This window comes from Engystomops pustulosus, chromosome 8 (genome assembly GCF_040894005.1).
Source record: "Engystomops pustulosus chromosome 8, aEngPut4.maternal, whole genome shotgun sequence".
NCBI classification, from domain to species: domain Eukaryota; kingdom Metazoa; phylum Chordata; class Amphibia; order Anura; family Leptodactylidae; genus Engystomops; species Engystomops pustulosus.
Genome location: NC_092418.1, coordinates 74,660,466 through 74,684,392, shown reverse-complemented (window position 1 = coordinate 74,684,392; position 23,927 = coordinate 74,660,466). Strand labels below are relative to the sequence as shown.

Below are 23,927 nucleotides of genomic sequence, written 5' to 3'. Positions count from 1 at the left end.
ATTAAAGCATTTTAAGGTTTTTCCCACACTTCTAATTTTAATATGACTAGGATCTTTGTGCAGTGACCTGTGCCGGAGGAATTTGATACCAGCTATTTTAGTTTCTACAGTGTCCTCGTCCAGAATCATTTATAAATAGATCTGATATTTTTTCCCCTTTTCCTTCAGTGTGAACCAGGAATAATGACTTGCTTCCTCACAAAGCGATTTCTCATTGCTATTGTGTTGAACTTTTGTATTGCCCATAAGTTTTTATGGGAGCCAGATTGACAGAATCATTGCCTCATCACTCACAAATTAGATCCTTTCATTTAGAACATAAAGAAACATCATAAAGAATATTTGCTGCAAAATGCCTCAGGCTCTTAATTTTTAGATTTTAACAATTTTTTTTTAATGGTGCAAATTTCTGCTCACTGGTAACAGACTGCTTTTTTTCGCTGAGCTGGGGACTACAAAGAAACGTAGATGCTAATATGGGTTGTGTGTCGTTTTGGTTGTTAAAAGCCCAAAGTCTGGATTTCTAGATTTCCATTCACGCCTGCCCAAGTGCAAATGTCTTTGGAGAAAAAGCAAGTTATGTCTGTTCACACATCTAGAAATGCTAATTTGGAATTGTCTATCTATATATTTGCTAAAAGTTGTGCCTCTGGGAGTCCTAGGTTTATATGTGACCACATTTACTTCAGCTTCCTCTCCTTTGAACCCGTTCAACCAATGTGGCCTAACTAGGAGAGGCAGGACCCCATAGCAGCCTTCTGAATGGGGTCCTCCTTAAAAAATATACATACTTGTATACTCACACATGTGAGTTACCATCACACTTATACAATCATATATACACACACTTTTATATACTTATATACATACACATACAGTATAAAAGCTCCCATTCAGCCTTATGGCACCTGGTCACGATGCAGTGAGCACACAGTGTTATGTGCAGCATAACACGTATATAATAGTGCACATATTCCATACTTTAGTGTGTCAGACTAGAGGCTGGGGCCCCCTGACACTGCTTTCTGATGGGTGAAGGTCCCTTTTCTAGGGTTGATTGTTGGATCATGAGAATGTCAGTCACAATGGCGGTAAGAATGCAGTATGTGTGTCTTCCTACTGTAGGACTACTTTCTGAAGGATGTTAGTTGTTTCCCTATTGCAGCCCCATAGAAGTGAATTGATTGCATCTTGATGATGCCGGAGTAGAGCCAACACTATCAACAAATTATGTCAGAAGTAGTAGGAAGCTCTAGAGGACACAATCAACAGCAGCTGCAACTTCTATTGGATGTGTGTCCCTTTTCTAACTTCACAACATTTATCCTTCAATAGGGATTCTAAAGTGCTTTGGGAGGCGTGAACATTGCCTATCCGGGCTCCGGCTCCAGTGCTTAATTAATGGTGCGGTGGGCATATGTGAAGTACAATGGGAGATGGTGATTGGGCTCTGGAACTGTAGCCTTGAAGGGCTCTGTTCATGTCCCTATAAGCACTTCAGACTCATTTGCATAATTAAAAAAAAAATCATTTTTGGCGGCGTAACAATAAGGGACAAGAATGATATAGGCATGCTGGTTAGTGATGAAAGTTAAAGAAAATCTACCATTAAAATCAAGCATGATAAACCTGGGGCACTGGCAGCATTACAACAGTCCCTCTGTGCTGCAGCTTTATAGGCTATTACATCTCCCCTGCTCCCTTAGATCTTGCCCCTCCCTCTACATACTATAAACTCATTGAGGATGTTCACTGCACAGTGTAACAGCTTCTGGTAGGGGTAAAATCCACCAGAGGCCTTTTGGAACATTAGCATAATTTTAAAAGTTGATTTTCAAAGGTACGAGGCCAAGGTTAAGAAATATAAGAAGATAACCACTGTCACAGTATATGAGTAAGTGCTCCTGGTAATTCCTCACTTAAACACACTGGACTACTGACTTGAAAATTTGTATCATAGTCTATGTACACTTTAAGAAACATTATTAGATGTGTGATTTCTGAGGGAATGTCGTGGTTGTGACCTTTCTGCCATTGTTATCTGAAATGGTCACTTGTTGAATTGTTAATAAATTGGACATGATGCACATATGTTTTCATCCTGCTTTCCATGGGAGTGTAGATAATGTACAAGTCGCCAGAAGCAACAATAAAAAGCATCGCCCGAGGAATAAAAGCACTGGACAACCTTTTAAGTGCGTCTAGTTGGCAGCAGAAAACACCTCAGTGATTCAAGAGCGCGCCATATTATTCATTACACTTTCTAGTTTACTTAACACAACTTCACTGCCTGGCAAATCAGTGGAGGCCAATCTTTTATTTCCTTGGCTCCTTAGTGGTTTATGGGATTAGGTTATCAGCCTAGTGATTAAGCGATTGCACCCAGCAATCTGCCAGCCGTGTGCTGGTGGGATACCCTGGGCCTTAGATAAACGCTTCGCAGTCTTATTAGTGGCTTTGGTTCAAGTGAAATTACAGCTATTATACTCCATTACGCAGACAAAACAATTTACTTCTGCAGAGGATCACGCTGACAGCAAATTCCGCCTGCAGTTATTCTATTCATTCTTGTTCTTTTTCCTGGATGGAACCTGAAGAAATTGTCAGAAAATGTGTTTTCTTTTCTTAGAATTGTTCTGAGCACATCATAAACTGAAGTCATGTGGTTTACGAGTATGTACAGTGTATTGGCCCTTAGTTTTCTTGGTGGTCAGGATACCTTGTTCATAGATTTTGGAAAAATTTATTTAAAACAGGTTGTCTAAAGGGGGGTAATATTCTGTATTAGTTACAAGTACAGATCCTCACACAAGTAGGAGCCTTTTTGCAGTTTAAAAATGGCGCATGTTACCATATGTTTATAGCTATTTTCATCTGGACTTTGCCAAACTGTTCCCCCTGCTGAAATGAATTCATTAGTATCGCTCTACACACTTTTTAAATTTAGAATAGAAAAATAGTAAAGCTCTATAATAAGGGGGTATTTGTCACGGCTTCTGCGCCACGACAATCGCAAATGCTAGCCTCTTGATGTATCCGGCTGTAACCCCCATAGAGTAAGTCGGATAAGTGGGATAAGAAGAATGTCCTGGCTGGGTTCATGTCTAAAAATGTATAAAAAAAACGGATGAATTTATGGTCATACGTTTTTTGTTTTAGGTTTTTTTGATGTATCCATTGCATCCGTTGGCATCCGTCTTTAGACAACATTTAACATTTATATTACCAAGATGGAGAATTGTAAGATCCATATTTGGGCATAAAAACAGAGGTGACGGATTTATTTATACTCTTTACGCATACGTCTTCCATAGACACAAATACTGTATTTTAAAAAGTATTTGTTATATTTTCCAAAAGGGCTTGGAAAACGCAGCAGTCCACATTTTTCTGACCCAAAAAAAACAGACTGACGCACATGACAACAAATGTACTTTGTTTGTGCATCTGTCATGTCCATAAACATGAATCGATACGCTGTAGCACGTTTTGGTATGTTTTTTCAGTGAAAAATGTCTGTCAACAGTATGCATAAAACTAGATGTAAACTCAGCCTTAGGCTGCATTCACACTACAGTATGGGGGACATATATATGGCCGACGTATATGCGGCCGATATACGTCCCCCACCTCCTCCTCCTCTCCCCGCTCTGCAGTGTGCCCGCCGTGCTACGGCGCGGCGGGCTCACGGCAGTGTGCATGCACCCTTAGGCTGCATTCACACTGACTTGTGCCTGCCGTACCGTAGCACGATGGTTACACATTGGCGCTGGAGAGAGGAGGAGCTCACCCCCGCCTCTCTCCTATCTTTTCTCGGAGTACAAAACGGCACTGCTCCCATAGGGCGCCATGCGCCCATTGGTGTGTATGGGGGACGTATATAGGCAGTACATACGTCGGCCGTCTATACGTCCCCCATACGGCAGTGTGAATGCAGCCTTAGGATGTGGTGCGTTTTTTAAACACATGCATTTTAACACACATGCATTTCGCTGGTTTGAATTTGTTTTTCTTCATTTCTGAAAAACACAACTGCTTACACTTCCAGAAATGAAAAAAAAAAAACAGTTGAATGCATGGTACACATGCTTTTCAATATGTTTAAAAATGCACCCTTTGACCGTACCACTAGGCGCAACTCTATTTGAGGTTTGAAAGGTAGGATGTTGTGTCTCTTGTGTTCCAAAGACACCACTTGGATTTGGGTAATGAAGGAGACCAAGATAAGGTCACAGGTAGTTTGCTCGATGCACTGCCTAGGATTGGACAGGTCACTTAGTTTGAAACAATTTTTTGGTGGGACCTCAGGAAAACTGCCTGTGGAATTATCGTTCTCTTCCTAATAAAGGTTAGGCTAGTCCAATGATGGTGAACCTTTTCGAGACTGAGTGCTTAAGCTACAACCAAAACCCCAAAACTTTTTTTCAAAGTACCTGCTCTGTCACAGCTTTCAACAGTGTCAGCCTCCTTAGGATACCAATACAGTAGAAATGAGAGGAAATTCGGGTTATCGTTGAAGCTTCCCATAGCAGTGAAAGGGCAGAGAAGAGCTGACAACACTATTGATGATTGTCACATTCTCCCGACTATTTTCCTCATTGTTTTCTTCCCAGCGACTATGGATACTTCTGACCAAGCCGAAGGTGTCAACAGGGCACCCGGGGAACTGTGCAACAGAAACTGTGCCGAAGGAAGGAAAATTTCTTTTTTTACTCCTCTTTATGTACAACTATAGTCTTTATAAGCATGATTGTATCTTTAGTAATGCTGCATCACCTGTTAAAGGGTCGAAAATGAACTTATATATTATCTTCCTTCAATATTTGGTACCGCCTGTATACAGTATACGGATGTGTGACGTGGGGCCCTTTTACAAAAGCATTGCAGAGTTTTATTAAAGTTTCTTTAGTGTTTGTTCAGTGAATAATTGACAATTGTGATCAGATTTTAATCAATTTTCTGTCAGATTTATTCAGTGTATTAGATTATACTGTGTTTTTCACACGTGCGTAAAAAAAATTACTGATGACTGTGGTCTTTGTTTTCTATGCTAATGGGTCAATGTAAAAGGCATTGCACTTGCTTGTATCTCAGAGAATGCATTTTTGATGCGTCCCCATAGACTTCTATAGGATGTTTATCATGCGCGTCACTTGCAAAAGTAGAGCATGCCGAGAGATTATTGTGCTAACATTTTGCTTCTGCTCCATGTCTCTGGTGCTATGGAAGTCTATATCCCAGATCTGAATACTGTACACTAATTAACTGGCTAATGATGGCGCACATGATTTACATGATTAAGTATCATTATTGAAATTTGTACCAGGAGAAAACTAATTTATTATGTGATGACAGGTCAGAAACATCCAGACACAGCTGTGCTCAATGTGTTTTCCAACTATGACTACAACAGGTCGGTTCTTACCATTGTCTCCACCAGTGAGCAGATAGGTAAGTAAAATGTTAGTAACTAGTTTTTCATTTATAAAAGATAAAATTTTAAAACCTGCATAATTCACGTGAAAAAGTTTAGTGATGTTAACTACCGTATATACTCGAATATAAGCCGACCCAAGTATAAGCCGAGGCCCCTAATTTTACCACAAAAACCAAGTAAAACCTATATTTTTTTACTCGAGTATAAGCCGACTGTGGGTTTTCAGCACATTTTTTTGTGCTGAAAAACTAGGCTTATACTCGAGTATATAAGGTATGTCCTATGACAGAGCCCTCTAAAGGGGTTTTCTTTAACCTGTGGGATACTACATGCATTATGTAGAGTTGAATCTCTACCAATCTACTATAAACATTCACCATCAGTATTATAATCACAGAACCCATTTAAATTATAAATGTGTCGATGCTTTCAGCAGTTACATAACATTATTTTCTCCTCCAGCTAAGATACTGACTTAAAGGGATTCTTTGTCTGTGATTTGGGACATTAAATCACCCACAGGCCCTTATGGGCCGGTGGTTTAGTGTCACTAATCACCCTTAAGAATTTTGATGTTGGAACATAAAAAAAGAAGCATTTACACTCATTTTGTTCCCTTGGCACCTGCGCATTACGGCAAGTGAAGCCGGTGTATTACACCCTGGCCTCACTGTGCAAGCGCCGCAGGTACGGCACATGCGCAAGGCAGCCGGGCTATTATCTCGGCTTCACTTGCTGCATTGCAAGAGAAGGCGGTGGTTCAAGATCTGCAGATGTGAGTCTGATGTGCCCCATCTAGGTGAGGGAAAAAAAGGTATTTTTTGAAATTTTCTACCCACCTACAGCCTTTATAGAGGTCGATTTGCCACCCTAATCGATCTGTCAGGTCCTCTGGGGTTCTCCTGCTGCAGTGTGGGACAACATGAGTGATGGAGAAGTTAAGCATAAGATTTTATCTTGTTTTTTACAACCAGCCACCAGCCAAGTATATGTTTTTTTTAAGACTGGACAACCACTTTAATCATATAATAATAATTATACTTAGAATTATTATTATACTTCAAAAACTTAATATGACCAGAACTTGTTATTCATCTTAAAGGGAACCTGTCAGCAATTTTGACTTGGCTAGCAACCCTGGAACTCTGTGTAATCATATCTTTGTTAGTTGCAGGAATGTGAAAAATGCCTTTATAATGCAGAATTGTAGCAATGGGACTTAGAACAATGGGAGTGTTTAGTTTAACTTAAGTTTGCTAATATTGCAGCACCTATTCATCCAAGCTGTGGTCATACATCAGCACGGCAACTAAACGCCTGGTGCTCACGGGTGTTGTCATATTAGTGACATTCGCTTGCCCCATCCGCTCCTCCACCTTGCACATTGTAGACTAATGGTTTTTGCTTCCTGCGCAATGCTGAACCAGAAGTCACAGGATGTAATGAACAGGCCATAAAAAGCCTTGTGACATCCCATGATTTAATAAATATGCTTGCTGTTGCTTTAAGATCTCAACATCATTTGTGAACATTATTTTAGCTGAGCAAGTGAAAGAGAGATCCCAAGGGAATTAAAAAAAGCTGTTAATTAAATTACTTCATTTGCTAGGGAAATGAAAAGCCTATAAAATGTTTAACGCTTTGTCTGGACACATGAATTTGTGTGTGTTTTTTTTTAATGTATTTTACATTTTTGGTTTAACCCTAATATTGACAGACATAAAGCATTGCATTGTCATGTACAGTAGAATTATGAATGTTTATTATGCAGGACATGGCTTCTATTTGTCACTATATTTATACATTCATTTATATAGATTAATGCATTAATGCCAATAGTTGTGTCTTATGTTCATAAGTTATGGTATCATGGATCATGTCATCTGGTGATATGTTCTCTTTAAAGATTACCAGCATGTTACCGGTACTTTATGGTGGAGATTTTTGTAACATAATACAAAGTTTGTCAAATCAGGGCCCTAATGGCTTAATAAATCACTGAAGTCTAATTGCCAGGGATTTACATTATAATAATAATAATCTTTATTTATATAGCCCCATCATATTCCATAGCGCTTTACAAATCACAGGAAACATATACAAATATAATATTACATTACAGAGTACAACCAGTCATATGGAACAATAGGAGTGAGGGCCCTGCTCACAAGAGCTTATAGATTATGAGGATGTAGGGGTGACACAAGAGCTTACAGTCTATGAGGATGAAGGGGTGACACAAGAGCTTACCATCTATGAGGATGAAGGGGTGACACAAGAGCTTACAGTCTATGAGGATGAGGGGGGACACAAGAGCTTACAGTCTTTGAGGATGTAGGGGTGACACAAGAGCTTACAGTCTATGAGGATGTAGGTGTGACGCAAGAGCTTACAGTCTAAGAGGATGATAGGGCGACACAAGAGCTTACAGTCTATGAGGATGATAGGGCGACACAAGAGGTATAAGACCTTGTATAACGGTCCAGCCAATCTTTATAAGGGAACAGTATAAAGTAATTTAATAGATAAAAATGCTGCTGCTTGAACCAGCCATCAGTCACCATCTTATATACAGAGTCCAAGGTGAATGTGACTGCAGAGAAGCCTTGAGCTTGGTATCTGTTTTTTTACCGCAAACAAATGGTTGGAGTGCACAGGATGGGTTAGTAAAAAGAGTTGAAGCTTCATGCAGTTAGGGAATGTGATAGTACTGCCTAAAGAGATGGGTTTTAAGTGCACATTTGAAGCTTTGGATGTCAGGTATACGCCTGATAGTCAGGGCAGGGCATTCCAGAGAATTGGTGTAGCTCTGCACTATGTTCTACATCATGTAGATCAGATGCCAGTGCTCATGAGAAGCCCTAGAAAGCTGTTTAACCTTTTATCACTGTAGCCAATTTACCATTTTTGTGCTTGCTTTTTATGCCCTGCCTTCCAAAACTTAAGATTTTTATTTTTCAGTTTACATCACTGTATGGGGGCTTGTTTTCATGCTGAACAAATGATTAATATTTTGTGCAGCATGCTATGGGAATGCAGTGCCTTTTCTTACTTGCTTTTTTTATAACTACATTTAAAGAAATATTTAGTATTATTATGTTTTTTTGTATTTTTTTTCCATCCTAGGGTGCTAAACCATAGGGACTCTATCCCTAAGGCCTCTGCCATAAATGGCTGCTAATTCATGGCCCCCATCGACTTCTATTGTGCACTGTCATGATGCAGTGCATGCAATATGTGTACTGTGGATGTGCCCACCGGTGCACAGCAAATTATACAGCAGGATCTAATCCTGTACCGGGGGCTCCTACAAACCTACAGGATGCAAACAATGGCACACTGCCCGTTATTTGTGACCCACAAAGTACACATGGCTGTGTGCAATAAGCCTTAAACTGTGATATGTATGTTGATAAATTGCCCATTCCCTATTACACCCTGCCACCAGCATGACAAGTCTGGGAGCCTCTGGCTAGATAGCAAATAGCTTTTCACAATGAATCCTTTCCCCAAGTAGCACTGGCAGAGCTTCCACCTTGGATTAAAAATTCATTTTTCAAAGCCAACATAAACAACATACACAAAGTAAAGCTATGCTCAAACAGCTTCTGTATGGTCTAAACTGCTGACAGGCCCCCTTTTAATTCACTAACAAGAACTCTTAAAAAAATGTGATCTATTTCAGAAATGTAAGCTTCTTAAAGTAAACCTGTCACCAGGAATGTGATTTTTAGTTGGTAACAAGTTCTTATAGCCTGTACTATGCCAATTTTTAAAACGCCAGTATTCTGAATCATTTCAGTAATTTATATGAGTTTCATTCATATTACCTGGCTCCCTTCCAGCAGCATGTGGTGAGCCCTGGGGGAGGGGACAGCTACAACCTGTGTGTGAATGTCTCAGTCTTCTCTCCTCCACAATCATGCAGCTCCCACTTGTGCATTGAGCAGGGAGGGGGATGGTGTGGAGGAATAATGCATGGGGAGACACAGGCACACACAGGCAGCAGCTGCCCTTCCCTCGGGACACACCAGAGGCTGCAGGAAGGGAGCCAGGTAATGTGAATTGAACTTATGTAAACTAGAGAAATGATTCAGAATGCTAAGTCTTTTAATAAGGCCTAACTTGTTTCGTGAAAAAAACCCTTTAACAATACTAGTGCTAAAATTTATTGTGGTGTAATTATTATTCTACCTTCTGTATAGGGAGGTCTGTTGTATCCTCCTGTGTTGAAGGCTTCACATGCATCGACCATTCCCGGCATGATGGTGTACACCCCTGTCTTGGTTCTATCGACCTTGTACCCATCTATCCATTATCGGGTGTGACACTGGAACAGTGTGGCAACATTGCTAAAGGTATGTCCTGCTAAACTATCTATGACAATATTAAAGGGGTTGTCCCAGTAAAAACTTGTATCCCCTAGTGCAAGAATGTGGACCCTATGTACACATTATTATTAAAGTGTAATTTATGTTTCTTGCTGCTCCATTCATGTCCATTTGGTGTATTCTGCTATTTTAAGAAGTGCCATACTATTGAATGGGGTGGAATAGAATATAGATCCTCATGCAGGGTCTGGTCTTGTAATCTTTTTAAGTTCTCCTTTTCCTAAAAAAAAGTTCTAGTAAAAATAAACTTTTACCAAAATATGTTATGAATATGTACAGCGTCATTCATCCTTTCCAAGTTCAGCTTCCAGTTTGCAGAATTGCATAAGTACATGCAGCCTCTGCATTTGTAGCTAAGTCTTTCCTGCAGCTTTTGCCTTCAGCTATATCTCCTGAATATCTCCTGGCACCATGGCACACAATTCTTGTGCCATATTAAACAGGAAAATCTCCCCTCTATTATTATATGAGGATTGGGTATGGATGCTTCACAGAACCAGAGATATCCACTCTTAAATTTATAGTTGGAAAGCTGTGTGTAAAATTCTAAAAATTATTACTGCAATTTTAATAATAGATATCTTTGGTTCTTGGAGGCATCTATATAAAATCTTTATACCATATTAAAGGGAATTCTCCTTTTTAATGTGACCTAGATTGTGTTTCTAGGTGCCAGGGTGGATGAGATAGCCATTTGAAGTTGGCGTTCGTTAACGCCTTTTCTGCACGGGGCATGTGCAAATAGGACGTCTATGCAGTCATGAAGAGGTTAGGTTAAAATATTACCATATGAAGGAGTCCATAATTTACTATCCATTCCCTTTTGTTGTACAGCAGGGAATGATTATCAGGAGGATTATGATCAGCACCTAAAAATCGTCAATTATAAAAATACAATAAAAAGTTGTCTTACCATAGTTTATACTATGGGATATATTATGAGACTTTATTTAGCTGCCCAAAAAAAGAATCATCCACTCCTCAAAAAGACAAGAATAAAACATTTATTAGGTGATTGCAATCTATTATAAAATCTTTGTCATTGTTGATTGTTTGCCGCATGTAGCCACAAGATGTCAGTGTTGTACCTCTGCTAGATACATCTGCACTGTATACACTTGCCCTTGAATGTCTTGCAGAGAGGCAATTACATACAGAATTAACCCAGACATAACACAAGGCCAAGTACATTAATCAGAACTAGTAGTCAGTACTTACAAGCATCATGCCGGAGCTCAGCTAGTCAGACTAGGGTGACCTGCTCCGTAGTATTCCAGAATGATCAGAGTAACATTGTATTATTCTCAACTCACTGAGCTTTGCAGAAAAACAATATCATAGTATCATAGTATCATAGTATATAAGGCTGGAAGGAGACGCAAGTCCATCAAGTCCAACCTTCAAGAATTAAATAAATGTTTTATCCCCATAACCCGTGATATTTTTTCTCTCCAGAAAGTCATCCAGGCCTCTCTTGAACATGTACATAGAGTCGGCCATAACAACCTCCTGCGGCAGAGACTTCCATAGTCTCACTGCTCTTACAGTAAAGAACCTTTGTCTATGGTGATGGTAGAATCGCCTCTCCTCTAGGCGTAGAGGATGCCCCCTTGTCCTGGTCACAGGCCTAGGTATAAAAAGATCTTTGGAGAGATCCTTGTACTGTCCGTTCAGGTATTTGTACATTGTAATGAGGTCTCCCCTCAGTCGTCTTTTTTCTAAACTGAATAATCCCAAATTTTGTAATCTGTCAGTGTATTCTAATCCCCCATTCCCCTAATAATCCTGGTTGCTCTCCTCTGCACCCATTCCAGCTCTATTATATCCTTTTTATACACTGGTGCCCAAAACTGTACACAATATTCCATGTGTGGTCTGACCAGGGATTTGTATAAGGGCAAAACTATGTCTTTATCATGAGAATCTATTCCTCTCTTGATACATCCCATTATTTTATTTGCTTTAGCAGCAGCCGCCTGGCTCTGGTCACTAAAATTAAGTTTACCATCCACCAATACGCCCAAGTCCTTTTCAGCTTCAGTTTTACTAAGTAATTGACCGTTTAGAACATAATTATACTTTTTGTTTCCATGGCCCAAGTGCATAACTTTACATTTATCTACATTAAACCTCATCAACCATTTCTCTGCCCATCCCTCAAGCTTCCACAAATCCCTCTGTAATGCTAAACTATCGACCTCAGTATTTATTACTTTACACAGCTTAGTATCATCTGCAAATATTGAAACTTGACTGTGTAAACCCACTACAAGGTCATTAATAAAAATATTAAAAAGAAGTGGCCCCAATACTGACCCCTGTGGCACTCCACTGGTAACATCAACCCAATCTGAGAATGTGCCATTAATGACCACCCTCTGTTTTCTATCACTAAGCCAATTACTTACCCAGATACACAGATTTTCTCCTATTCCCAGCAGTCTCATTTTGTATACCAACCTTTTATGTGGCACGGTGTCAAATGCCTTTGAGAAGTCCAGATATACAACATCCACAGCGTCCCCCAGATCCAGTCTTGAACTTACCTCCTCGTAGAAACCAATCAGATTAGTCTGACAGGACCGATCTCTCATAAACCCATGCTGACGCTGGGTTATAAGGTTGTGCACAGCGAGATACTCCAGGATAGCATCTCTAATAAACCCCTCAAATATTTTCCCCACCACAGCAGTTAGACTTACGGGTCTGTAGTTTCCAGGATCGCTATTTGATCCTTTTTTGTATATTGGTACCACATTTGCTATGCGCCATTCCTGTGGAACATAACCAGTCCTCAGTGAATCTTCAAATATTAAAAATAACGGTCTGTCTATCACGGTACACAATTCATGCAGAACCCGGGGGTGTATGCCATCTGGCCCCGGTGATTTATCTATCTTAGTGGTTGCGAGGCGGCGCCGTACCTCTTCCTGGGTTAAACTGTTGACATTATAAAAAGAATTAACATTATTCCTCATTGTGTCTTCCACCAGGGGATTTTCCTGGGTAAAGACAGTTGAGAAGGCGACATTCAGTAGATTGGCCCTTTCCTCATCTCCTTCCACCATGACCCCCATGTTATTTCTAAGGGGACCCACACTCTCTGTTTTTAGTTTCTTATCATTTATATACTTGAAAAATAATTTGGGATTATTTTTGCTCTCCCTGGCAATATTTCGCTCAGTCTCTATTTTTGCGGCCTTTATCTGCTTTTTACAGGATTTATTTTTCTCTCTATAATCCTGTAATGCCTCATCACTACCTTCACGTTTTAGCACCTTAAATGCTTTATCTTTCTCGCTTATTGCTTTCCTTACAAGACTAGTTAGCCACATAGGGTTTTTCTTGTTCCTTTTATGCTTTTTCCCATAAGGTATGTGTTTCTCACAGGACTTTTTCAGAATATATGAGAAAAAGTCCCATTTTTTGGGGGGGGCTTTTGTCCTTGAGAGCATTATCCCAGTCTATGCCTTTAAGGTCTTCCCTTAGTTGCTGAAAATTTGCCCTCCTGAAGTTTAGAGTGTTGGTTGCCCCTTCACTAACGCTCTTAGTAAAGCGTAATACAAAATCAATGATATTATGATCACTATTCCCCAGGTTCCCCCCAACCTGTAGTTTTGATATCCTATCAGGTCTGTTGGTAAGGATAAGGTCCAGCAGTGCCCCCCCTCTTGTTGGCTCCAGGACTAGTTGTGACAGGTAATTGTCTTTTGTTGTTGACAAGAACCTGCTACCTTTGAAGGACCTGCAGGTTTCTGCCCCCCAGTCAATATCTGGGTAATTGAAGTCCCCCATGATAAGTACTTCACCATGCTTTGAAGCCGCATCCATTTCACTTATCAGCATTTCCTCTGCTGCCTCCATTATATTTGGAGCCTTATAACAGACCCCTAGTAATATTTTATTATTCTTTTTCCCTCCTCTTATCTCCACCCATAGGGACTCCACATTTGCGTTACTGATGTCATCTCGCAGGACGGGCTTGAGGCAAGAATTCACATATAAACAAACCCCTCCCCCTTTTTTATTTATACGATCCTTTCTAAAAAGACTATAACCATCTATAGTAACAGCCCAGTCATAGCTACTGTCCAGCCATGTCTCGCTGATACCCACTATATATTTCCGTTCCAACATCAAGAGTTCCAGTTCCTCCATTTTGTTTGTGAGGCTTCTGGCATTTGTGTACATACACTTTATATGGTTTTCCCTGTCCCTATTCCTTTTGTCCTTATTCCCCAATCTCATTCCAGCCCCCCTTCCTCCCCCATGGACTATGACCCTTCCCAGCTCTCTATGTACACCGTCTATTTGCCCTGCACAAGTGTAATTGCCCTCCCCCCAGGTCTCTAGTTTAAACACTCCTCCAACCTTCTAGCCATTTTTTCCCCTAAAACAGCGGCCCCCTCCCCATTGAGGTGCAGCCCATCCCTACTGTAGAGCCTGTAGCCCACAGAAAAGTCATCCCAGTTCTCCATGAACCCAAACCCCTCCTTCCTACACCAACTTTTGAGCCACTTATTTACCTCCTTGATCTCCTGCTGCCTTTCTGGTGTGGCACGTGGTACAGGCAGTATTTCGGAGAAAATTACCTTTGAGGTCCTTGCCCTGAGCTTATGGCCTAAATCTCTGAAATCATTTTTAAGGACCTTCCACCAACCTGTTACTTTGTCATTAGTGCCAATGTGGACCATGACCGCTGGTTCCTCACCAGCCCCTCCCAGTAATCCGTCAACCCGATCCGCAACATGCCGAACCCGAGCACCCGGCAAACAACACACTGTTCGGTATGCACGGTCTTTGTGACAGATTGCCCTGTGTGTTCCCCTAATAATGGAATCTCCCACTACCAGCACCTGTCTGACCTTGCCTGTGCTCCCATTACCCTTCTTACTGGAGCAGACATTCCCCTGGTTGCTAGCGGCCACGTCTTTCTGCAGCATTGCTACCCCAGAGCTGATATCCCCCTCATCCGCCAGCCTGGCAAACTTATTGGGGTGCACCAGATCAGGACTAGACTCCCTACAACTCTTCCCTCTACCCCGCCTTCTACATGTTACCCAACTAGCTGCCCCCTCACTCTGCACCTCCATACTTCCCTCCCCACACCCATCTTCCTCAGAGAGTTTGTGCTCCAGGAGCAGCAAACTTCGTTCCATATTATCAATTGCCCGCAGCCTTGAAACTTGCTCATTTAGATCCAGAATCTGGGCTTCCAGATGAGCAATTTTCACACACCCCACACAGCAGTATTCCCCCTCGAACGGCTGTTCAAGGAAAGCATACATGGCACAGGATGTACACCGTGTAGCAATGCCACTTATGGAGTCCATAATTCTAATGGGGATTACAATATAAATATGCACAGAAAGAAGAATTTACAGTCAAAGTAACACAAAACACAGAAGTTACCTGCTAAAGCCCCTCAAACTTAAGTCCCTTAAACCTAAGTCACACTTATGACACTGCACACACTAAGGATCAGTGCACACTCGCTGCCAAGCTCACACACTCGCTTTGCTAATGCTTTTTTTTAAAGTTATCGGCCACAAAAATCTGCAGAGCTCACTGCACAAGATCTGGCTGCAAACCACCAAACAAACTGACCACAGAAGTATATAAAGGCTGCTAATTAGATAGCCACACCCCACTATTAATTAGGCAGCACCTGTGACTATACTGTCTAGATAAGCAAGGTGAATGCCTCCCTATACCCCCCACACAATATACAGATTATGCAAGTAAAATACCTTTAGATCTACTTGGTTGCAATAAAAAACACACAATATGAAGTTATATACTCCGGGATAAAAGAATCTAAAAAGAAACTAGATGTAATTTGATAATAAATATGATAATTTTGCTTCCACTCTTCCTAAATTTCCTTCCTGTAAATGGGAGCAGTAGATTATGAGAGTTATGGATAGAGCAAAGTGGTGTGCACAGGGCCTAATGGCATATTGTATGTGTACACAGAATTCATAGGGCCCATAGCTAAATTAAGCATCCCTCATTCCCCACAGTTATTATCTGACAGAAAATGTGTTTTTTTTTTAGCTTTTATTAAATACATGAATTAGACTGAACTATACCATCACAAAGTCACGTATGATTGTGTTCTAAGGTATTGCCGAGGAGCTAGTCACACAGGTTCCGGGATGCAGTTTGTTTCTATTTGGATATGCTGACATACCGGATATGAGAAGTTTGGCTGATAGAAGGAGATCTTTGGGCTGGTTTAGGAAAACCTTGGATGTGGATACAATAGAAGCGGACATTGGACTGAAGCCATCTGGAAAATATGGAGTTACAGGTTAGTATAGACTGTTAGACCTGTGATTGTGTGAATGGATACTGTATTCCGGCTGTGCGGTAGAATGCTTTTGGTACTATAGAAATAAGAAGATGGAAAATTTTGCTACTTCTTAACTTTTTTTTTTTTTTTTTTTACAAACCTGATACCTGAACGGTCAGGCGAACCGTTCCAAAGATCTTTTTATACCAAGGACTGTGACCAGTCTACCATCAACATAGACAACGGTTCTTTACTGTTAGAGCAGTGAGACTATGGAACTCTCTGCCGCAGGAATTTTTTATGGCGGACTCTATGTACATGTTCAAGAGAGGCCTGGATGCCGTTCTGGAGAGCAAAAATATCACGGGTTATGGGGAAAAAACATTTGTTTTATTCTCTAGGTTGGATTTAATTTCTCCAAACTTATCTATTATGAAACTATGATCTGGTGATTTTTTTTTTTATTATACTTAATTACAAATTCTGCTTAGTTTGTAAAAAAAATAAAAAATCAAGCTACTCCCTCCCATAAAGATGCCTGTTCCAGCCTGTATAGTGTGTGTCTATGGAGGCTGCATGAGCTCACATATAATCTATCTGTGTTTGGTTAAACATCTCTGAGAAGGGAAGATTAACCCCTTGAATTATAGTGTGATCTTTGGAAATAATGCTCATAGCATACTACAGCGAGGGAGAAGGTGGAAAGGGTTTACACTCACAACTGTGTAACAAACAGGAGAGGAGAGAGAAACGTAAAGTGTATTTAAGGGGAACTTTGCAGTCTGTTTTTTTACAAACCAAAGAGGATTTCGTAATTAAATATATTAGAAAAAAAGTTGCATGCGCGGCGCCATTTTACAGAGGTTTTACTTGTGTCATGATTTGGGAGCCTTTAAAAAAGTACAGAGATGTAGTCGCCATACCATTGCTTATTAGACTAAAGTCTCGTTCATTACACTTATTGACTCCTTTCTTGCCAGTACTATGACATAACTTGAGGATGTCTGAACTATATTTCTAATATTGATTCTAAAAGCTCCTAGAATACAATTCTGTGGCATAGAGCGACCCTCTGGATGGGAATGGGTTAAGCACTTAGACAAATAATGATTAGATCTGGATGCTTTAGACACTTTTGTTTACAAATGCGTCTACAGAAACAACCCCAGTATGGGCCGTTATGCTATTAACATCAATGTTGAGGATGTTTGCGGTGCAGATTATTATTGGAGTCATATACACAGAATCAAAGGAAGACAAAACAAAGATGAAGACTACAACCAGAAACAGAAGGCCGGAAGTAAGGCCTGGAGACATCGAAATAAGCTGTTTTTATTGTCCCCTCATAACAAAATCTCCCACTATCAAAATCAATTGTACATCAGGGATAAATAATTAAAAGAATAAGCAACATTTTATCCATGGATGATGAGCAGATTAGCTCCACATGCCGGGGCATTTTCTCTGCCACCACACAGGAAGGATGGAAGTTTATTTACAGCCGCGACGGGGACAAGCAACAGGGGAACATGATTAGGCCATGACAGGGACACTTTGTATTTCAAGGAGTCACATTTTGGAAGATTCAAAGCTTTTTCTAAAATATATATTTTTTTGTTAATTGTGAAAACCTTTATGAGACGTATATTGCTTTAGTTGAATTTACAAATTGAGCATCAGCACATGTTGCATTGACTGAGGGTAAACCCGTCTTTAGAACCATTTTGTGATTTCCTTCTTGAACCTTATAAATTTGGTGCAATATGAAGCCAAAGTAGCTTTACAACCTATTCTGTGGATTGGCTCTTAAACCTGACAGATCAATTTGAGACACTTAACCACACCAGCCATTGCTGCCTGTGCAATGCTGAAAGTAATGCCGGCGTAGTAGACCCAGCTTCACTGCACAAGTCCTCTAGGTACTGGGAGTTATGTCGGCCTCGTTGAAGGCAATCGCGAAAGGCAATGACGCCGAGAGCCTTATCAAACTTACATCCAGATAAGGATTATTATTAGTAGTAGTATTTTGTTTTAATTGCATCTACGGACAGAGCTCATATAGTGTGATTTGGTATCCTAAATCAACCTGATAGATCCTCTTTAATATTTTATTCCCTCAGTTAAACTTAGTTGGTTGGACTTGATGCACACTTGTTTGTACTTGACAGACATGTGTCTTTTATCAACCATACTAACTATGTAACTATCACACGTTCATGGCTGAGATGAGAATAGTCATATCTCCACCAATCTGAGTTGCACAGTCAGAAGAGAATTAACAGCACTGCTGCTCCTTCATTCCAAGAATCAATTAGGGGTACTAGCCGGTGGTGGATTTAGTAATTTTGTATTTCTAGGCTCTTAGCAAATTTATGTCTGTGGCAGTGGCGGATCAAATATCACATGACTAGGGCCTCCCCTAGCGTTCAAACCAACATGTGCCCGGATTTAGGACTTAAAAGACATCTACCACTGGGATAATAGACTGTATGTAAATGAGCCTGAGGGGATCCAGGCTCCATTAACACCTATGAAGACTGGAGCCCCTCAGGCTCTTTTGCATACAGTCCTTCATCCTGGTGGTAGATGCCCTTTTAGTACTACTCTATATACTCTATATCCTTAATCTTTTACTGTAATTTCATGTTGAACTTCAAACGAATGTAACCCATCTATTAAAGAACGCCAATCACATTCCCTAACTGCTTGAAACCCTCCACCCCGACTACCATCCAGACCAGTTCTCCCAGACAGTGTAGGAGATCTGGACTCCTACCTCTGGCTGACCTAGCCTCTATGTTCTGCAGCTGAATTCCCCCTGTAAATGCTTGCGTATAAGCTGGAGCTCCTACTTTTACCACAAAGAAAAAAAAACTGGGAAAAGTTATTGACCGTAGTATAAGCCCTAGGGTTGGAAATGCAGCCTCTACTCTAATAAAATGTTCCCCCTTTACAGATTCCCCCTTTACAGAAATGTCCTCCAGTAGAGTCCACCTTTACAGAAATGTCCTTCAGCAGAATCCCCCTTTACAGAAATGTCCTCCAGTAGAGTCCACCTTTACAGAAATGTCCTTCAGCAGAATCCCCCTTTACAGAAATGTCCTCCAGCAGAATCCACCTTTACAGAAATGTCCTCCAGCAGAATCCACCTTTACAGAAATGTCCTCCAGCAGAATCCACCTTTACAGAAATGTCCTCCAGCAGAGTCCCCCTTTACAGAAATGTCCTCCAGCAGAGTCCCCCTTTACAGAAATGTCCATCGGCAGAGTCCCCCATAGTCCACCAGTAGCAGCGCCCTCTTGAAAAAAAAGATCTATACTTACCCTCAACTTCTTCTCCATCTTTTCCTCACAGCTCCGTCTATTCTTCCACCAACGTGTTATAGTGATGCGTATGGGCTGGAAGAGGAGAAGACGGAGCCCTGGGGCCAGAAAGAAGAAGCTGGAAGGGGAGATTTTTTTTTTCTTAGAGTGATGGCGTATCTTCATATAGAGCCCACGTGGGCCCCTCGCAAGCCAAAGGCCCTGGGCACCCACCCCTACCGCCTATATGAAGATCCGCCATTGCTCTGGGGGCTCCCCAATGTATAGCTGTACTACAAATGACCAAGAAAATATATATATCTATTGCTTGCTGCTCTGTCGTTGCTTTAAACTATACTGTTATCCTAGGGACTCCAAGCAATTATAATATCCCTAATGGTTTGCAAATCAGAATAAAAAAATGTTATTATTTTATAAGGGAAGTGTGTTGTTAATATAGCAGCTCCACAACACATTACTAAAGAAATAATATAGAAAATAATTCAAGCCTGCTACATGCAATACCACCACAAAAGGCCAAGAGCCTTTATGTATCAGATTTTGAGGTAAAATCATCTGTAAATCTGTTAAGGAGATCTCTGTTTGAACTTCAGTCTTCTCTTTTCCAATCATTATACAACTATGTAGTAAATTAAAGGGTTATTCCGATTTTGGCAAATGAATGTGCTCGTTATTATCACAGAGAGTAATCACAGCTGTGTGTTATAACGAGCAGTGCACCTGTGTGACCATGGTCACATTTCTGTCCACTGGAAATGAACAATGAAGCTTTCTATAGAATAACAGCAAGCAGAGATCTAGAAAACCGCGACGAATTGATATTATACAATATTGGTAAATTGTATAACTTTTCATTATTCATACAATAACATTTATTTGCTAGAATGGAAATACCCCTTTAAGGAGGCACCAATACAGCTTCTGCACATAGACCCAACCATAAAGAGATTGCTGAATGCTCCCAGAACTGAAGATGCCAGTATTTAAGGGGTTAAAAGTCCTAAAATATCTGTAGAAAATACTGAATTATAATACTGAATGACGACTTTAACTTGATTGTGTTATAATAATGTTATTATTGTTATAGGTGTTGGCGCCAGCCCTTACGTGATGAACTGCAATGTCACCCTTGACACCCAGGACCTGACCTCGGGAAAAGCAATAGCTACCGCCATTCGTGAAAGAACAGGAGGGCTAAAAGGAGTGCAAGCAATGGCTTTCCCCAACAAGGGTCAGGTAGAGATAGCTTGCAATGTTGAGAGCTTCAGAGACATTTCAGAGAACATCTCAGAACTCGAGGCAGCTAAATACATCTCATACAATATATGTGAAGATACCTTCTTTTATACATCTCCTCGACATATTGAAGCTGAAGTTCAAAATTTAGCATCTTGTAGAGGTATAAAGACAGTAGGGGCTGCCCTGGTTGGATTTACACCCCAGGAGTGCAGAATCACAGCAGAATATGCCATATCACATGGAATCCATGAATTCTGGAAAAAAAGAAAAGGAGTTTCTATGTGAGGAAAAGTTTGGTAATAAAATTTGTCATAAAGCTTTTTCCAGCGTTGTGATTCTTCAAGACGTCCATTACATTTACCATTTCAATTTAGAAAGATATTGTATAGAACTGAAGCATGAAAGTGATACAGGGACACAGAAAGGAAGGAAAGCAACACCTCTTCAAATGACCCTTTCTTTGAGAAGACCATCTCTGACCAAATTTTCAGATTCTTTGATTTCAACATTTATTGGCTCTATGCTGCGTTTTTGTGTATTTTCTAAGTGAAGCAGTTTTCATTAGGACTTCAAAAGGCAACACAGGATTCACCTAAATGTTCACCTAAATGTTTACATGCTGCAGAAAATCTAATACTTACCTTTGCCGGCACCTTGCATCACAGGTTGCTGTCTGCTCAGGAGGACAACTTGGGGCCTAATGAAGGTCCCTATCCATGGCTTATGACTACCTTCGACAGGACCTAGCAGTCTGCAGTGGCTAAGCACCAAACAAGTTGATAGATAAAATGGAAAATGTCTCTGCTACCACAAACATGGACTGAATAAAGGATTTCAACACAATTCTGTTTCAGTCTCATTAAAGGGGTTTTCACACCAAACTCTTCCATCCCCATCGGCTCCATAGAGAAGACTGGAGCAGAACGAACTTGAGTGGCCGTCTGCTCCATTTATCTCGGGGAGCGATGAGGAGTCAGACAGAGATACCTCAGGGTCTCATCACTGAGGAAGGATAGGGACTTACTTGTTTGGTGGGAAAAATAGTAGAAAAAATAAAAAACGTGTATGGGTCCAAAACCGCTATTCGTTAGTTCTAGTCTTAGTTTATCCCTGCCGGTGTCCACAGCACACAACACTGGGTACAATCAAAGAAGATTCATTATACAACACCACCCAAGAAGGTAGGTATTAAAAAGAGTTTAAAGAAGACCTGTCACCAGATTTTGACCCCCCTACCCCCCGACTAACAATGTCTGCTAATAAAGAGTTACAAGTCCTCCCCATATCACCTAAAATTAGCTGCCAGCGGGGCACTGTACCTTAATTACAGACATTTTTCTGATATGAAAATTAGCTTTTCTGACTCATTTCTGACTCTTCTCTCTCCCAGGCTAGCAGTGATCCACGCCACATTATTCTGACTGACAGCTCTGTGTCTCTTCAAATCCCTGCTCTGCCTCCTTGTACTTAGGGAATATCTGCTGGTATTTAACTACAGACAAATAAAGCTTTTTGTACAGATGGGAAATATTGGGGCACATTTACTTACCTGACCGAATCGCGATCCACAAGGTGCGTTCCCAAACGATGATGCATATGTCGTTCCCCGTTCTGGTCTGCCGGAGCTCACCTTCTTCTTCCCGTTGTATGTAATTGCTATGCTTGCGACACAAATTTGAATGTTAAATCCTGCGCTTAGTCTGAATCCGTCAGATCGTCCGACAGCCCACGCCTTGCTTTGTGTCGCGTGAAACAATCCGGTCATGTGCGACACAATCCCCAGCGCGATCCCAGAAAAGTTGGGAAACCCGATGAAAATGCGGCCACAGGACCCTTAGTAAATAAGCCCCGTTGTGTCAATTTTTTGCTTTGTTCATGACATGTGACCAGTGGCATCATCGCAGGTCTCTTAGACTTCCAAGAATAGCAAACTGTACCCCATGGAAAATGGAGAGCAGTAAAAGTCCATGGAGGCTGCTGTGACCTCATGTGGTTGCATACATGCATGGGGTACAGTTTGCTATTATTAAGAGTCTAAAGGACCTGAGATGATGTCACTTTGGTCACATGACATGAACTGTGACCAGTAAGGAGGCATAAGGCATGGTGGCGGAGTAGATCAGCAGGCCGGATGAGCAGGACACATCCCCTCTGATGCCAGGGAATTTAAAATAAAAGGTGATTTCTGTGGATGTAAGTGAAGCAATTTTTAGCTAAAAGAAGGGTGTAAGTTGGTTATTAGAGCTCTTTAAGAACCTGTCACTGGCTGTATATGTGCAAATGTGGGGCCAGTTTCCCTTTAATTATACTCACAATTCTTCCATAAAAAAGTACTTTAAACAATAATTAAAATGCCAGAGAACAAGTGCTTCTGTTCTTTGCCCAATAGAGTATATATTTGTGAGTTTGAATAAGAATAGGCAAATATGTGCATAAAAGAGTATTATTGAAAGTATTCTCAGATTGTCTATTTGAATTTTAAAACATAGGTGGGAAATTTATCTATAAGGATTAGTTAAAAGTAGGGTGTATGTCCACCTATCCCTGATTGTAATTCAGTTTTGAATGATAAATGCTAAAAGAGGTGTGTCTCGACACCAACGTATTGCTATTTTTACTTATAAGGGCATTTGGTGGTTGTAGGCTCACAGTAAGGAAAATTATTCCTGTGTTCTTGCTGTACACTTAATTCTTTATTTTTTTATGGACCTATAATTATTTGAATCTAAACATAAACCATATTGTCATTACAAAGAATTCATAAAAATATATATTTTTTGAACTGTACCTACCTCCTAATGTTGCATACACTAACATTAAAGGGGTTGTCCGAGTTTCGGAAAAAAAAAAACTAAAGGTGGCCGGGAGAGGGCTGCTTAAACAAATAAAATCCTACTTACCTTCCGGTGCTCTCCGGTATCCAGCGCTGCAGTCACTCTGGTCCAGGCGCCATGTAAACAAACATGGCCGCCGGAGCAGCGCTGGATTCAGCTTCCGGCCGGCCGTGGCCGGGCACGTCTCCCCTTCCCTATTCACAGCATTGTGTATGGGGGCCGGATGGTTGTCGGGTCCGGCCAGAAGCTGAGTCCTGCGCTGCTCCGGCAGCCATGTTTGTTTATATGGTGTCCGGACCAGAGCGACAGCAGCGCTGGATACCGGAGGGCATCGGAAGGTAAGTAGGACTTTCTTTGTTTAATCAGCCCTCTCCCGGCCACCTTTAGTTTTTTTTCCAGAACTCGGAC

At 40.8% G+C, this 23,927-nt stretch overlaps 1 protein-coding gene across 6 annotated transcripts in view; it reads left to right on the top strand.

Moving 5' to 3' along the window:
* FTCDNL1 (formiminotransferase cyclodeaminase N-terminal like) overlaps nucleotides 1-21,528 on the top strand; it is a 56,083-nt gene extending 34,555 nt beyond the window's left edge. For 5 of the 6 annotated variants that reach the window (XM_072119697.1, XM_072119698.1, XM_072119696.1 and 2 more), the window contains 4 exons: nucleotides 5,356-5,451; nucleotides 9,643-9,795; nucleotides 15,953-16,141; nucleotides 20,534-21,528. In XM_072119697.1, the coding sequence (XP_071975798.1) occupies nucleotides 5,356-5,451; nucleotides 9,643-9,795; nucleotides 15,953-16,141; nucleotides 20,534-20,970 (875 nt within the window). In that variant the 3' untranslated portion in view covers nucleotides 20,971-21,528. The remainder of the gene's footprint in view (nucleotides 1-5,355; nucleotides 5,452-9,642; nucleotides 9,796-15,952; nucleotides 16,142-20,533) is intronic. The other variant, XM_072119699.1, reaches the window with a different exon arrangement.
* Nucleotides 21,529-23,927: the final 2,399 nt, after the last annotated feature.